Source organism: Lagenorhynchus albirostris, chromosome 15 (genome assembly GCF_949774975.1).
Source record: "Lagenorhynchus albirostris chromosome 15, mLagAlb1.1, whole genome shotgun sequence".
Taxonomy (NCBI): domain Eukaryota; kingdom Metazoa; phylum Chordata; class Mammalia; order Artiodactyla; family Delphinidae; genus Lagenorhynchus; species Lagenorhynchus albirostris.
In genome coordinates, this window is record NC_083109.1 from 78,480,964 (window position 1) to 78,496,796 (window position 15,833).

Here is a 15,833-nt window from a genome sequence, read left to right on the forward strand (position 1 = left end):
CAGCAGGTCAGTGGGATTTAGTGTCAGGAATCTGGGACCTGGGAACCAAGCAGGAGGGCACAGCTGGGGACATCCAGTAGCAGGCAAGAAGGTCCCCAGCACACAGCTGGGGTTCAGGACTCTTATGCTGGGGAAGAATTGGTGAGAGAGGCCCTGGAAGCAAAGTTGAGCCTCCGTTATTAGAACCAGGACATAAGATGGGGCATTGAACTTGGCTCCTTCAGAAATGTCCTAGCTGAGGTCAGGACCGGCCCCAGAGTTTGGGGCAGAACTGAGCCTGCCAGTGGGGTCCGGGGACTCCAGCTGTCAGGAGGGGACAGGGAGCTACATGGTAAGAACCCAGCATGTCCTGAGTCCTGGTAACTCACCCCCAAATCTGGTCTTGGAATCAGATCTCTCCCGAAGATGGAATCGCCCTTTCCAGAACTTCACACCAACTTGATGGGTGAAATGCAACTTCCCAACTGCCTGCGTCTTGCCCAGTCTTGGTCACAGATGACGGAATCATGACTCATACTTTCAAAATAAATTAGAGAGACGAACAAGGTCTGTCCTTACCTCCTTGTTCTGTCCACCTGCCAGCTCTTCTCCATTCAGTGCCAAGGAAAAGAAGGCAAATCCTGTGGCCGGATCTCCACACTTGCTTGACACCAGGGAACCTCCACTGGCCAACTTCCTCTGATGTCGAAAGGATAATTTCCCACTCGACATGATAAAAGAAGCATCTTTACCCACAGCCACCATCTCTGCTGGGTGACTTGACATTTCAAGTCCAAGAACTCCTGAGGTGTCCTCAAAACCTGCATGGCCCAAAGTATGTCCCACTTTTCCCAGGAAAGATTTCAGGAGGAAAAATGGCACCAGTATCAAATAAGTATGGGAAACACTGCACACCGGGGCTCCTTCTTAGTAGAGCAAAGTAGACACTTAAAGGCTTTGAGAAGTTCCGCAAGAGAGAAGCCTGTCTGACTTTGTCAGGTCCAGTGTTTCCCCAGCTTATTGGGTCCAGAATCTTTTTTTCTCTCCCAAAACAACATTCCATGAAGCATCACTTGGGAAACACACTCAAAATGCAAAGTGGCATTGCCCACTGCCATCTTGACACAGAGGAGCGTCTTTCTGGAATTCCAGGGAGAAAAAGCAGAAGTCAGGGGAGCATCTTGTTAAAAGGCCCCAAGACAGAGAGAGCAGGGACCTTGGAGATCCACAGGGGCGGGTGGTCTGGGCATCGGGACCTTACAGCAGCGGAGGGCTCTGGGCTCTCCCGTCCCAGCTACTTGCTGAGCCACAGCTTCCCCATCTGTAACTCAGGCATTTTTTGAGACCTAAATAACATACTGCTTGGACATCCCTCTCTCAACCTCCTGGAGGCCCCGTCTTCACAGTCACCTACCCTGGAAAAGGTGTCAAAGAGCAGAAGCCTCAGAGGAGGGGCAAGTTTAGCCGAGAGGGGAGGTCGGCTCTCTGCTGCATCAGAAGAGAAAACCATGGCTGGTCTGGAAAACCCAGGCTGCAAGGAAATGACAGCATCTCCAGGCATCCCCTGGGGCAGGTACAGCCTCATCCTTTGGCTGGACTTGAATCAAAGATCAATCCACCTGCCTCCCCAGCCCTGCCCAGCTGAGCCCCTATTCTGTCTGCTCCTCGTTCCTCTGTATCCCCCTGGGCCTGACATGACCTCCCAAGCCCCACATGTGTGCTTTGAGGCTCCTGTCTTCTTAGGGATGGAGGGGAGAAAAATCCTGTTGCCGCTCCCTCCCTCCTGCCTAGACTTTTGGCTGCCTTCTGAAGCCAGACAATGCAGGGAAATGTTTGCACCCAAACAACTCCGCTGCTTCGGGAACTGCCTGGCCCTGCCCAGGAAAGCAAAATCCTGCAGCTCCACCCTGCTGCCCCCCCCCCACCCCCCGCCGCTCCGGGGACCAGAAACCAAAGCTAACGGGGCGGCCCAGCAGAGAGGTCACGAGAGCAAAGGGGGTCACAGGCATCCCCGATGTGGTGAGAGGAGGGTTCAGGGGTCATCTGTCTCTAGGGACTGGAGCTTTCCTTCCTGCCCAGATCAGAAAGGGAGCTTTGTCCCTGACTGCAGAACATACAAAAGCCAGATTGTCAATATTTATCTGGGGAGCCGCCGCTCTGGATAAATCTGGCGTGTAGATAATGCAAATAGCACTCTGAGGTCACTTGAGAAATGTATTAATTCATTCAACAAGCATTTGCCGCACTTGGGTTCTAGGCCGAACCCCGTGCCAGGCATTGAGGATCCAGGGTGGGTCACCCCCACCCTGCCTCCCACGGTCTAGGGGGAGAGAGAGGCACCCAACATGGGATAAGATGGCATCGGGGGCCTGCTCTGTCCCAGTTGAAGCTCCTCCTGAGGAAAGCCATTCTGGTGTCGGCTAAAATAAGGGCTTGAGGGATCGGTGCACACGCAGGTGGGGTGGGCTGGGGGAGCCCAGCACCGAACGTGCCCTCGGCCGTGGCCGCCCGGCTCAGGAAGCCACAGGGGGGTAAGTGCAGTTTGTAAAAGCAGAGGTCTCCGTCCCCGCATCTGATAAAGACTAAATGCCCTGGCAGAAGCACTTCCCATCCAGTCTGCTTCTCCCCTCACCAACCCCAGCACAGCCCTGAGGTGCAGAATACCAGGTACAAACCGACAAACGTGAAAAGCAACAGGGAGATAAAGCAGATGGAAATTGCCTGTGTCGTTGGCGCGGACACATCCGCGTGTCATGCTGCCACGTGGTGACCTCCAGGCGTTCCCGCGCACACGCTTCGGGGCTCATCAGGTTCCTGTTTCCAGCGCTGGCTGGGGGTGTGGGGAGGATGTCAGTGACCCCAGGCTCCCAACCTGACCTCAGCGGGGCTTGCACGGCAGCCTGCCTTTGAGGAAGCCTGGGCTGGATGGAAGGAGGTGGGAAGATGCAGGGGCCAGCTGCCCGCTGGGGGCGGCTCAGGTCAAGACAGCCAGCCTGCCTGTCACGGCCCCTTACGCCCACCTCCCCCTTGTGTCAGAGACTGTGTGTTTTTGTCTTTCTTGGGAAGGGGGAGGGGTGCGGCTCAGAGCCTTGAGTGATGAGTTAAGTGACAATGAATTTGCACCACATGGAGCCCGGGCTTAAGGGGTAAGTGCTTTGGTGAAACACAGCTGGGATTTCATCAGCCCCCATCCCCCAGACAGTACAAAGATAGTCTGGGCCAGGCCGGCTCTGACCCACAGGCCTGGCCCGATTTCACTGCCCCCCGTCCTGGAGAGAGGCTTGGAGTGGCCTCTTTCCCTGAATCTGGGTTTCATAATCTTTCCTTGTTATTTTGGTCGTCTGTTTGTTGACTGGCCTGGTTTGTCTGGGAGGATTCACTCCCTGACAAGCTCCCTGCTGCTTGGCCCTGAAGAGGGGCTGAGGGGGAGGAAGGGAGACCTCCACCCCCCACCCCCACCCTCTCACTGTTGGTGACAAGGCCCACCAGGCTGGAGACTGGAAAGACTGCCATGGTCACAGCTCGGGGACTGGTCAGGGAGCCCTGTGGCCTTAGAAGTGTGTGTGTGTGTGCGTGTGTGTGTGTCGGGGGGCCTGCACACAAGGACGAGAGGTGAGCTTCACCCCAGCAAGAGCTGGAAGGCCATGTCAACATCTCAAGTCCAACCCCATTCCTCAGAGGGGAAAACTGAGGCCAGAAGCAGGAAGTAAGTGATCCAAGGCACCAGAACCTGTTAACGGCACAACCAGGGTTCACCCCAAGCACCTAGCACCAAGGAGGCCTCCAACAGTGTTGGTGGATTGAGAGCATGGTCAAAGCCCTTCATCCCAATTCTCAACTCAGAGGGAGGAAACAGAGGGGAAGCTGGGCCCCTGGGCAGATGGAGAAGGAGGGCAGGCCCCCACCACCCTGAGCGCCTGTTCACCGTACTCTCCTTAGCCCCCGCCCCATATGAATGGTGACAGCTGCCCCCGAGGGCCCCTCCCAGGTCTAGGAAGGAGCAGGGCCCAGAGGACTGTGGCTCCTAGAGGGAGAGAGATGCACCTGAGGTGAGGCCAGGGGCTGCTGGGATGGGAGCAAGACAGGGACACCCCCAGGTGAGGGGCTGGAGACAGAGCCCTCAGCCACGGCGTCCCTCAGGCCAACCAACCTGCCAGTCCAGATTCACAGATGGAAACCTGGGCTCAGCCCGGACGCCTAGACCAGGGCTGGACCCTGCCATCCTGGGGGTCAAGGTGATGGCCCTGAGTGAGCGAGGCTGCAGGGTCACAGCATTCAAAGGCCACTCTGAGGACCAGTCTCCTATCCTGAGCACTCAGGTCACTGACCAGAGCACCGAGGCTAAGAGAGACCTGGTCCTGGGCACCAGGATGGATACAGAGCAGGTGGTCCAGGCACTGGCAAGCAGCCGCAGAAGGGCCCTGGGTTCAGAGCGACCTGTGCTCCCCCCCAGGTTAATAACATAATGGATGTCAAAGGACAGCACCCCAGGGTTTGGGGAAGGGACGAGGGGCCAGGAGGGGCCACTGGAAGCCCACCTGGTGAGCCTGTGGGGAGAGCTGGGCCAGCTGGGAGGTCAGGCGAGGGCCTTCTGTGCAGCCCGAGTCAGGGGCCCTGAGCCCACCTGCCCTTCTCCCAACATTCTCAGCCTGCCCGGGGGCAGAGAAGATGCTGTCAAGGTTGAACCAGCAGCTTCCTCCTCTTGCCAGACTCAGCAGTGTAGAGGCAAGTGAATCTGCGTCTTTCCAGGGGTCTCCTCCACTTGCTCAGGCTAGGGGTCCCCCAGAGAAAGCCAAGACCCCTAAGACCACAGGATGGGACCCATGTGGGTCCTTCTTGCCTTGGTCTCCCCATTCAGGGTTGGGCCAGAGCACCTCAAACGCACACAGGAAGCATGGTCTGGGCACCCTGAGCCCTGCCACTGCCCCCTGCCCCATGGACTCAGGGACCCAGCCTGTCCAGAACCCCCTGGCAGCCTGGCTTCCCTCCCCACTCACTTCCAGAGGGTTTCCGCTCCCTTTCTCTCCCATTGTTTTCCTCCTCGGCCCCCGGCCAGCCCCTAAAGTCCAGGCTGAGCCTGGTTGAAGCCAGCCCAGCTAGGGTATAGGGGCATCGGTCTGGGGCTCTGGGAAACCTGGCCTGGGTAGGTTTCTTCCCAGCCCTCTTGGCAGGGGCGGGAATTAGGGGCTCAGTGAGGGGCGGGGGTGTCAGACAGCCCTAGATTTGAATCACTTAGCTGTGTGGAGAAGTGATTTCCCTTCTCTGAGCCTCAGTCTCTTCATCTGTAAAATGAGGGTGATAATAACACCTTCCTGACACAGTTGTGGGGATTAAGTGAGATATTCCATTATGGCCAAGTCCTCACGGTGGTGACTGGAACAAAGGAAGTACCCGGTGAGGATGGCTGCTTTGTTCGTGCCTAAGACGGGCAGGTGCTCTGGGTGAGAGACGTTATTAGAAGGTACCAGTGGGGACTTCCCTGGAAGTCCAGTGATTAGGACTCTGAGCTTTCACTGTCTGGCCCGGGTTCAATCCCTGGTCGGGGAACCAAGACCCGGCAAGCTGCTCAGCACAGCCAAAAGAAAAGAAGAAGAAGGTCCCAGTGGGACAAGGAAGGTCCGTCTGAGTTGTCCACAGATGAGGCCCACGGCCCCAGAATGCCCTCTCTTCCTGCTGTCTGCCTAGTTCCTCTGGCAGGTCAGATGGCAGCAGAGGTGGACAGAGGGAAGCCCCCTACACACGTTCGCATCCATGGAGAACGCCAGCCCCAGCCCTGGAAGCTCTGAGTGACCCTGCAGAAACTGCCCCCACCTCAGGAGCAGGTGTCCCCCCAGGACACTGGCCACAGAGCAGGTAGGCTCAGGGCTGACCCTCACAGCCCTAGCAGCCCCAGGTTCTCGCCTTCCAGGAGAGCCCGGGGAACCAGCTCCAACACTGGCAAAGCCTGCCTCTGACTTTGGAAGGCTTGACAAGGCAGGGGACCACCCTTGGATGCCCGACACCTCATCTGAAGGCCTGGGGGACAGGACAGGATGACCCCTGTAACTGAGCTGGTCTGCTTCCCCTCCTGGGCTGGGCATGGCAGCATCCCTTCTCAGGGCCTCAGAGCCCTCAGCGCCCCACGCCCCAACCCCATCCATCTCTACCTCTGCTCTCTGTCTTCCCCACCCACCCCACTTGCAGAGTGGCAGGGAGGAGCAGTGGTTAAGGACACAGACTTTGGAGGCAGACCACCCGGTTTGAACCCCAGCTCTGCCACCCAACGGCTGAGGGGACCTTAGGCCTCGGGCTCCCGTCTGTAAAATGGATTAATGACGACAACGGTACCCCATTCCAGGGAGGCTGGAAGGAGTTAATACAAGTAAAGGCCTCAGAACTGTATCTGGCCCCTGGTGAATACTCAGTAAATGTTTGCCCTCGTTATTTTTTATTTGTGTCTCCGTCTTGCATGTTTGTTGACTCAGATTTTCCATGAGTCCGGAGGAGCACGAGGAGGGATGAAGCTCTGTGGTCTAAGCTGCGTGTTGCTCCCTGGGCCTCCAGGCTGGAGGCGACGGCAAATGAAGGATTCCTTTCAACTGGGGCCAGTGATGCTCCAATAAAACTTGACCACAGGATGCAGAACCGGCGGCTCTGTGCTCACATCCCAGGCCCCGGAGGCTGGGCCAGCACCAGAGCGGAGGCCATTCTGGGCGGGGAGGCAGCGAAGCCCTGAGCCCCGGGCCTCAGGCTGGCAACGCTTCTCTGCATTCCCAGTGCCTCTCTCCTCTGCTTCCCCCCACCCCACCCTCCATGCCAAATATCTGGCCTCCACCCCATGGTAGTTTGTGCCTCCTGTCGTAGAAGGCAAGGAGTCTCAGAATTCTAGATGCTTGGAATTATAGGGTTGGAGTATAGTGATAGAAAGCTATCTAACGCAGCTTTGGGCTCTTTGTGAGAACAGCCTCTGCCATCTTCCTGACGGTAAGCAGCCCTGCCAGCTTGGATCCCCCTGTGACAGGGAGCTCACTACCACAATCACTTGAGAATCCCACATTCTTTCACTCCTTAGGGTCCCATGGTCCCAGTGGGGTCAGAAGGGTCGTGTCCCCCATTGAGGAAGAGCCAGTCCAGGCCACCACTGGGCAGTGCCCACGGCGTGAGAGTTTCCTCCAACCCAGACCTGCCTTCTCCCCCCGGGAGACCCCATGCTGTGTCTCTGCCCCAGGAGCCCCTTGCCCCGAGGTGGTCTGTCCCACATACCAGCCCCAGTTCCCTCAGGCCACCTGCTTTTCCAGGCTCTCTTCTCTGAGTCTGGGGCCTCTGGAAACATCTAACCCCATCCCGCCAAGCACATGTATTGGCAGAGAAGGGGGTAGAAAGGAAGTGACAGGTGGGCACATGTGAGGTGTGCTCCGTGACAGGGACCCAGTGGGGTCCCACTGTCAGCCCATGGGTGGTTCACCCTGCAGCACCCTAGGCACCCCAGGAGGGGGTGGGCAGGCAGGCAATCCTGGAGGCCCTACAGGCTCTTTCAAACAATGCCACGTGGCTGCCGGTTGAGTTGGTCCAGAGTGGCAGCTGTCACCACTCCCATCAGGGGACATGTGTCTACATTATGTCCAAACTCAGCTATTCCCAAGGCAGCCCCCAGGAGAAGCCCTGTGAGCTATGACATCAGAAGGGAAGAGGGAGCCCTCGACACACCGGAACCCCACCTCAGGGCAGGGCACTCCAGGCAGCACCGACTCCACTCCCTCTGGGCGTGGGGTGAGGCGGGATGGCCACAGGGCTCCGGCCTCCAGATGTGCAGCCAGCATTCCGCTGTGGAGACAGCAGAGCAGCAGCCAGGGGCCAGATGCGCTGCGTTAACCTGGGAGCAGGCTCTTCGGGGCCCAAACGCTCCATGTTTAGCCGCTAGCCGGCTTTGGGCTCCAGATGTGGGCCTGGGGTGGGGACGGGACGCAGCTCCAGATGTGTGCGGTCACAGCAGGAGGGCCCTGGGCCTTTGAGGCCTGGGCCAAAGGGCCTCCCTCCTCACACCCTCTCCAGCACCCCGAACCCTAGCCCACAGGCCTCGGGGCCGAGAGGGATTCAGGATTCACTAAAACTTTGACCCAGGAGCCACAGCGCCCAGAGGCCCCCGCCTCATTTCATGAGCAGGGACAGGGCCCAGGGACCTGCCCAGGGTCATGCAAGTCAGGGACAGGCAGGACCCCAAGGGTCTGAAGTCCCTCAGACTACAGGCAGCTTGTTGGGGGTGCAGCTTCCAGGGCTGGATGTCTGCCTCTCCCCACCCCTACCCAGACACTCCCAGCCACAGACTTAGGTGACCTAGGGCTTAGCTGGGGCAGCAGTGGGAGGGGACGCTGCCCTGCCCATTGAGGCAGCGTCCCTGGGGTGCGGGGACACAGTGCAGCCCCAGGAGAATCTCAGAGGATGAAACCTTGCTCTGGAAGCCCCACCCCTCAGCCTCCTCCTCCAAACAGTGGTGCTCCCCTGGGGACTGGAGGGACAGGAGCCCAGCTAGGCAAGAGACCCCAGACCACTGCGCCCCTCTGCCCCTGACCCCAGGCTCTCAGCCACCAAGCTGGAAAGAGGTGCTTCTGGGGACTTCCCTAGCGGTCCAGTGGACAAGCCTCCCTGCTTCCCCTGCAGGGGGCACGGGTTCGATCCCTGGTCCGGGAACTAAGGATCCTGCATGCCACGTGGCAGCGCCCAAAAAAAAAAAAAGGGGGTGCTTCTGCTCACTGAGCACCACTGTATGCAAGCCGCGTGCAAACTCCTTACCTGCCACCCAGGTTCCCCACAGCTCCTGTGCGGGTGCGGTGTCCCCATCTCGGAGATGGGAGCTCCCGGAGGAGCCCGGGCTAGGCCAGGCAGGGCTGGAGGACCAGGGACCAGCCCGTGGCCCCAGCTTGGGGGTCTGCAGGCTGGGGGATCAACACAGTGTCTGAGGAAAGCCGTCCTAAGGGAGCCCCGAGGGGGTACCGTCCCTGGCCTGGCCCTCCTCTCCCCACATAGCACATCTGTCCTTATGATGGGACAGCCTAGAGGAGCCCAGAGGCCCCTGCGGCAGCCCCTCCTCAGTGTCTGGAGCCGCCCTCCCCCACGCCTTCCAGCAGACCCCAGCCGTGCGGCCGAGAGGGCAAGGCTGGAGGCCGAGGGCAGGCCCTCAGAAAGCCCCTCACCCTCTTCAAGCTTCAGTCCCCACGTCTGCACAGTGGCCCCAGCTCTGGACTCTTGAACCAGGAGGGCATGGCGGCCACAGTGGGCAGAGGTTGGAGGTCAGGCCCACCTGACCCCAGCAGCTGCTGGGAATCCCAGCCTAGAGGAGGCCTCTGGGCCCAACCGAGGAGAGGGGTGGGCAGGCCCAGGTGCCCCAAGGCGAGATGCACTAATAGGTTATGTCAGGCGAGAGCTCTGGAGAGGGGGCCGCGCCTCGCAGTTCTGGCAGCCCCACCTGGGGCCCGCGCCCAAGAGCTGGGGCCTGGAGAGCGATGTTGGCTTGACTCTGCGTGCAGCGTGAGAGCCCAGGAGGGGGCTGCCGGGCCCTGAGTGGAGAAGCCTCCTTTAGCCATGGTTGCCCAGAAGGCAAGACGCGGATGAGCCCCACCCCCTGTCGGACCCCTGCTGGGTGGTAAACACAGACACACCCTCCGTGGGCTGCAGGGTCTGTCCAAGCTTGGTGGGGAACAGAGCCCTGGGATGACCCCCAAGCCTCAGGCGGGTCCTCTCACATCCCCTCACTTCCTCCTCTGCCCAGAGCCCCACGCCGGGACTCCAGGATCCCATCCCCTGACTTCTCATCCCATACTCTCGCTGTTCTGCCCAGGGTCTGCCCAGTACTCCCCCATCCTCCGAGATGCACCTTGATACCACTGGCCCTCCCGGGGTTCAGATGGGGTCAGGAGCTGGAGGACAGGGACAGACCTGAAATGAGCCCCGCTCTGAGGGCTGTGGGCTCAGGGGGTGACTAGGATCCCAAGGAAGTAGATGGGTGCTCAGTGCACGGGGCGGGGGGGGGGTCAATGAAAGGCCAGGGACCTAGGCCTGGGGCTGAGCAGGAGGGTCCCTCACAAGCACGGCTGGGCGTCCAGGGCCTGTGTGTCTTGGCTCAGTGGGACCCCTGGGCCGCCAGGTATGTAACAATTCCAGCCATTTCCTGCCCTATTAATGAGAAAGGGGCTGATATAAATACACGCTCAGCATAAATAAATACAGTCCAGGCCTGGGACTGCATAGCAGACAGATTGCGTGGAGCTGCTGGCCAGTCCTGCAGCCAGTCCCCCCACCCTGCCTGCACCTCCCGCCCACCGTCCCCCACTTGTTTTCCTCCATCAGGCCAGGGCCCCTCCACACTCTCAGGCCTGAGACAGATGGACTGATCGCCCGCCCTCTCGACCTCAGAACAAGGTCCCCGTGGCCCCTGGGAAGGCCGCATGCCCAGGAGAGGGAGCTGCGGTTCCCAGCGTCTCCCACACCAGGCCTGGTACAGTTCGTGCAGAGGCCCAGCACAGCCCAGTGAGGCCCAAGGCTACAGTTGTACCTGTTCCCAGGTGGGGAAACTGAGGCTCGCGTGATTAAGGACTTGCCCAAGGTCACACAGACGAAGTGGTGGGTCCAGGATTCAAACCTGAGGCTGCCTGACCCCAAGAGGCCTCTGATCTTCCCACTGCCTGTGAGGAAAAGCCAAGGGCAGGTTCACACCTTCCCCCCGTCTTCCCAAGCCCTGGCCCCCTGATGCCAGGGCCCCTGGAAGGCCCGGGAGGACTTATGTTCAGGGCCTGGAGCTGTAAGCTTCATACAGCCAGATCTCAGCTCACATTAAGAGTCCAACAGAGCGGCGCAGGCCGGCCCCTCCTGTCCAGCTGGCGACCAACTAACTCCCAGCTGGGGCATCCAGGATATTGGGGTCCCCTGAACGCTGGCTGTCTCATCAGGGATCACCAGGTCACCGACATTGCACAGACATGGAAACTGAGGCCCGGAGGGGAGGCCTAACGATACGTATAGTGTGACTGGATTCCTATCAGTACAATCTATAGGCGCATTGAGTGCATGCACGCAGGTTTGCATCTATATTGTGACTGGAGAGATAGTCCACACACAGCTGACCCTGTTTCTCAGAAGTTTAGAACCAGAGAAAAGGAAAGAGTTTTACCTTAACATCTCTGTACTTCAGGTAATTAAAACAACAACAACAACATTTTTTTAGTAGAAGGAAAAAATACCCCCCCTCCCCTTCACCCCCCATGACCCTCCACCCCCGTCCACTGCCAAGGGCTGCACGAGTCTCATCACTGGTTCCCAGCTCCATCCCGGATCTTGTCCTCTCTCCCAGGTGGCACAGGTACTTGCCACCTCCCTCCATTCTTGGCCTTTGAGGCCCCTCTCCACCTGCTCGCTGCCTCCCACCTCCCCCGCCCCCCACCCCACCCCCAGGCCACAGCGCTGTCAAGGACCATCTTGGTCCCTGGCAGCTCAAAGGCCATTCAGCTCCACAGGCCTGCTCTGGGGCCTCCTTCCCATCCCCCCCCCACCTTCAGCAGTGGGCCAACGTCACACACTTCTGCCCTCAGCTTTCCCTGCGTCCTGTGTGTGGGTTCTGGAATCCCAGCTGTGCTGACCCCTTCACCAGGACCTTGCAGGGCCTTCCCCAGCAGGTGCTCTGCCTGGTCGGCCAGCTGGGAGCCCTTCAGAGTCTCCCCACGGGGGCAGGCCAGGCCTGCCCCCTCGGACTCAGAAGAAGGGCCTGGAAGTTCACCCCACACCCACCCTGGGCCATCTGCAGGTTTACATGAGAGGCAGGGCAGGAATCCAGCCCTAACTTCCCTGGGAACCAGAGTGGAGAAGGAGAAAGCAGGGCAGAGCTCTCTAGAATGTCTTCCCACACTCACACCGCCGTCAGGCTTGGGAATGAGTAAGCGGTGATCGCTAACTCCCAAGAAACCGTCCCTCCCCTCCTCTCACAGAATCACTCACCTAAGAGCGCCGTCAGGGGGATCTGACCCACTGCAGCCTGAGCTTGCATTGGCTACGTCAGCACCCCTTCAGTGGCACCTGAGCAGCGAGGGCTGAGTGCTGAGATACCGGGTGTTTCCCCCTCCCTGGAGGAGATGGGTCTGCGGATGGATTTGTGGGTGAGTGGGTGGATGGGTGTGTAGGTGTGTGTGTGGGTGGATGGATGGATGGATGGTTGGATGGGTGGGTGGGAAAATGAGTGGCCAAGTATGTGAGTGGATGCATGGGCTAGTTTCAGACTGGCCCAGGGGTAACTACTCCTCAAAGGAATTTTCTAAATCTCTGAAATGTGAGGCCCTGGCACCCCCCAGAGGCCAGAGTCTCTAACTACCCATCATCCCTAAAGCCTTGAGCACCAAGTCTTTGAGAAGCAGGGACATGGACCTCGATGAAGTTAGGGGTTCTAGGAAATGAAGAAACCTTGGGTCCAGCGCTGGCCCTTCCCCTGACTTACTCTGGGACCTTGGGAAGGTTCAACCTTCTGAGGCTCCGTTTTCTCATCTGGATACCTGTGCTGGTAAGTGGTTTAAACAAAATTATGTGTGGAAAGTGTCTGCAAGGGTTACCTGGCACATATCAGGGGCTCACCGGAGGTAACTTCCTTCCCAGAGGCGGCCCTAGGACACGCATGCGCCCACACACACGCCCGAGTGCACACGCACACACATACACACACACCCCCAGCCCAGTACGGAAGAGGGACAGAGAGTGAGACCCGAGGCCGGATCAGACAGGAGAGGCAGATGGGCACACGTTTATGCTACAGGAGCTCCAGGCTCTGGCAGGACTGGCCCAGCCTCGGGGGCCGGGGCTCAGGGAGCGGGGACTCACACGAGAGCCCCAAGGCCTTCTGGGGCTCAGCCTCCTGGACCTGGGCCAGCTGGGCTGTGTGCTCAAAGGCAGCCTGCAGCAGGTGGGAGGCGAGGCAGGTGGTCCAGGTGACAAAGTAGGCCAGGTGCCAGGAGGTGAGTGCCGCCATGCTCTCCACACCGCAGTGCAGACGCTTCAGCAGTGCCGGCGTCCCCAGCACTACGCGGTTCTCCAGCAGAGCCTGGGAGGGGCAGGTGGATGGGCAGGTGACGGCCAGGAGCTCACACGCTGTACTGCCTGCTGCCAGCCTCTGCCCCCGCCCAGCCCGGGCCCAGTGCCCCAGGCCTGCCCTCCCCAGCCTGTCCCACACCCACCCCACCCACCTTGCTGGGCAGCCGGCCCAGGCTGCAGCAGTGGGCTTTATGGCACAGTCCCCAGGTCGGCAGTAGCACCAGCCCGGCAGCCAGCATCAGGCCGTGCAGATATGACAAGAGCAGGTCTGTCCAGGTGGCCGCAGAGAGGCCCAGCTGCTCCCAGGCACCCAGCCGCTTCAGGGCCAGGCCCGAGGCCCGGGCACAGCCCAGCACGCCTGCCCACACCAGCCTGGGCGCCCGACGCACCAGCCACACAGGGACTTCTATCAGTGTCAGCCCAGCCTGTAGAACCCGGCCCACGGGGCAGGCTGAGATCTTGGCGGGTGGGTGGGACCCCTGGGCCTCCTGGGTCAGCCCTGACAGCCAGTGGTTAAAGAGGGTGGTCTTGAGGGGCAGGAAATTGCAGAGGTGGGCCCGGTTCTGGGCCGGCTGCAGGAGGAGGAGACAATCACCACCCGTTGCCACTCACCTGCGGCAGGAGCCCTCCCTGTCCCAAGTTTTATTGTGGGGGTGGGGATGCCAGGCCGCCCTGGGCCGTGCCCTCCCCCCTCAATCCCCACCCCCCCAAGAACGATCTTTATTTGTCACCTGGAAGGACTCCATTCTCAGGAGGGAGCTTTAGAGGTGTTTCATTTGATTTTCTTTCCTTTGCGTTATTTTTGTTTGTTTTGTGTTTTGCATTTTGTTTTTGTAGCACTAGGTGGCTTGCGGGATCTTAGTTCCCTGACCAGGGATCGAACCCAGGCTGATGGCAGTGAAAGCGCTGAGTCCTAACGACTGGACCACCGAGGAATTCCCTTTCCTTTGGGTTTAAATGGTTATTTACAAACCTCCAGACTGAAGGAGGTTGATTTATTATCATCATAATCATTATATAAGGAATGACGATTGCCCTCAGCCCTCTAATCCTGCAGGATTTGAACCCAGGGCATTTCCTTCTCCCCAGCACCTGGGATTCCTTCTTATCAGTTGCCTCTTGGTGTCATGAGGGCAGCTGGGGACAAAGGCAATGCCATTAGGGGTAGACAGCTGTGAGGCACAGGGACAGTGACAGAATGAATGACTGACCTACTGTGAGGGGTAAGGAGGGGGAACACAAGAAGATGTCCAGATTCCTGTCCTGGGTGACAAGGTAGATGTGATGTCTCCCATCCACTGGGAGAAAGAGTGGGCCTGGATGGGGAAAGAGGCTGGAAATGAGACTCACTGGAGTCCTGGAGCTGAACAGCCCCTCATCAGAGCCCTAAAGCCTCTAGCCCCAAAGCATCGCCAACCCACCAATCCGGACCCCACATGCTCCGGTCCAGAGGACCACCTGGGGCCCTAGGGGACAGTGGTGTGGAAGGCAGTCACCCGGGGTTGGCTGTGTGCCCCACTGTGGGCGGGATCAGCAGAGCCAAGGGGGTGGAGCAATGCTGAGAAAGGAAGGAGGTCCAGGGGTCCAGCTAGGAGGGGAATCAAGATGGAAACAGGAGCTGCACCTCCACCCCTCAGCTCGTGAGGTAGAAACCAGGAAGGAGAAACCTGTTATATCCCACATGATCCTATAAGATAGGCTACAGGAGAGGAAACAGAGGCTCAAAGAGGTGGAGCAATTTGCCCCAAGTCACACAGCTAAAGAGTAGAGCAGCTGAGATTCCAATCCAACCATGTCTGTCTCTCTACTGCCCTGTGTAATCTCCCCTTTCTCTGCCACAGGAGACCCTTTTCTGATAACTCAGCCCACTGAGGAGTTGTGATTTGGAGACATGACCCCAATGGTCAGCATTTGCATGTTTGAAAAAGACAGATGGGAAGGGCGAAACTTAACCCACAGGAGTGACCCTCTATAGAGAAAATCCTAGCACTGTGGCTTGTGGGTGGGGCTTCTGAGAACTGTCGGATTACTCCGGGAGGGAGGCAGCCACCTTGTTTCACCTGCAGAGTCCAGCAGCTCTGAGGTGGTGCTCACCCCCTGCCCCCCAAACCCCACTCACCAGTGCGGAGAGCTTCACCACCACCAGCAGAGTCCCCAAGAGGCTGGATCTGACCGGAGGGACGGACTCCACGTCTGTCCCTCCTACCCCCCCTCCAGGTGGGAGAGGCAGGGTGACCTCACAGATACTGCAGGGTGGGGGCCAAGTTACCATGGGGACCCAGCTGCCGCAAAAGGCTCTCCTTTACCTGCCTCCCATCCCATTGCTGAACGGAAACTGGGGTATTTGTCTTCCACATCCTGTCGACTTCCTAATTGGAGACTGCTCCCGGGGACATCAACTCCACGAACCTCCCGTCCACCCAGCATGGGCGGCCAAGGCAGCGTATGGGCGCTGTGCCTTCCCACGTCCTTCCAAATCCCGAAGGAGCAAACGCCTGGGATACAGAAATCTTCACCCCCAGGGCCTCAGGTGACAAAATGTTTGGAGGCAGATGGAAGCCTCAGCCACCCAAATCTGAAATCTCCTACCTAACCGCCCCCATCCATCCTTCTTGCATTTTGCTAAAGGTTGGTCCCCAGTCACAGAAGCAGAGAAGTGCGGCTGTGACCTTTATTCTGCGATGTTAGTGATGTGTCAGTGGGTTCTGAGATTCAGTTAGAGGAGGGCAGGAGAGAGAAAATGTGCCCACAGAAGGTCTCAGAGGATCCTGGAGAGAGGTATTCTCAGAGGGAAAAGGGGCACTTGTCTG

General features: G+C 58.9%; 1 protein-coding gene across 1 annotated transcript; it reads right to left on the reverse strand.

Annotated features, from left to right (window-relative positions):
• Positions 1-12,742: 12,742 nt before the first annotated feature.
• On the reverse strand, positions 12,743-15,295 carry TMEM270 (transmembrane protein 270). The gene is made up of 3 exons (XM_060124464.1): positions 15,143-15,295; positions 13,176-13,595; positions 12,743-13,033 (listed from the first exon to the last, which is right to left on the reverse strand). Exons 1-3 carry the CDS (start codon positions 15,293-15,295, stop codon positions 12,743-12,745), a joined length of 864 nt encoding a protein of 287 aa, XP_059980447.1.
• Between the last annotated feature and the right edge of the window lie 538 nt (positions 15,296-15,833).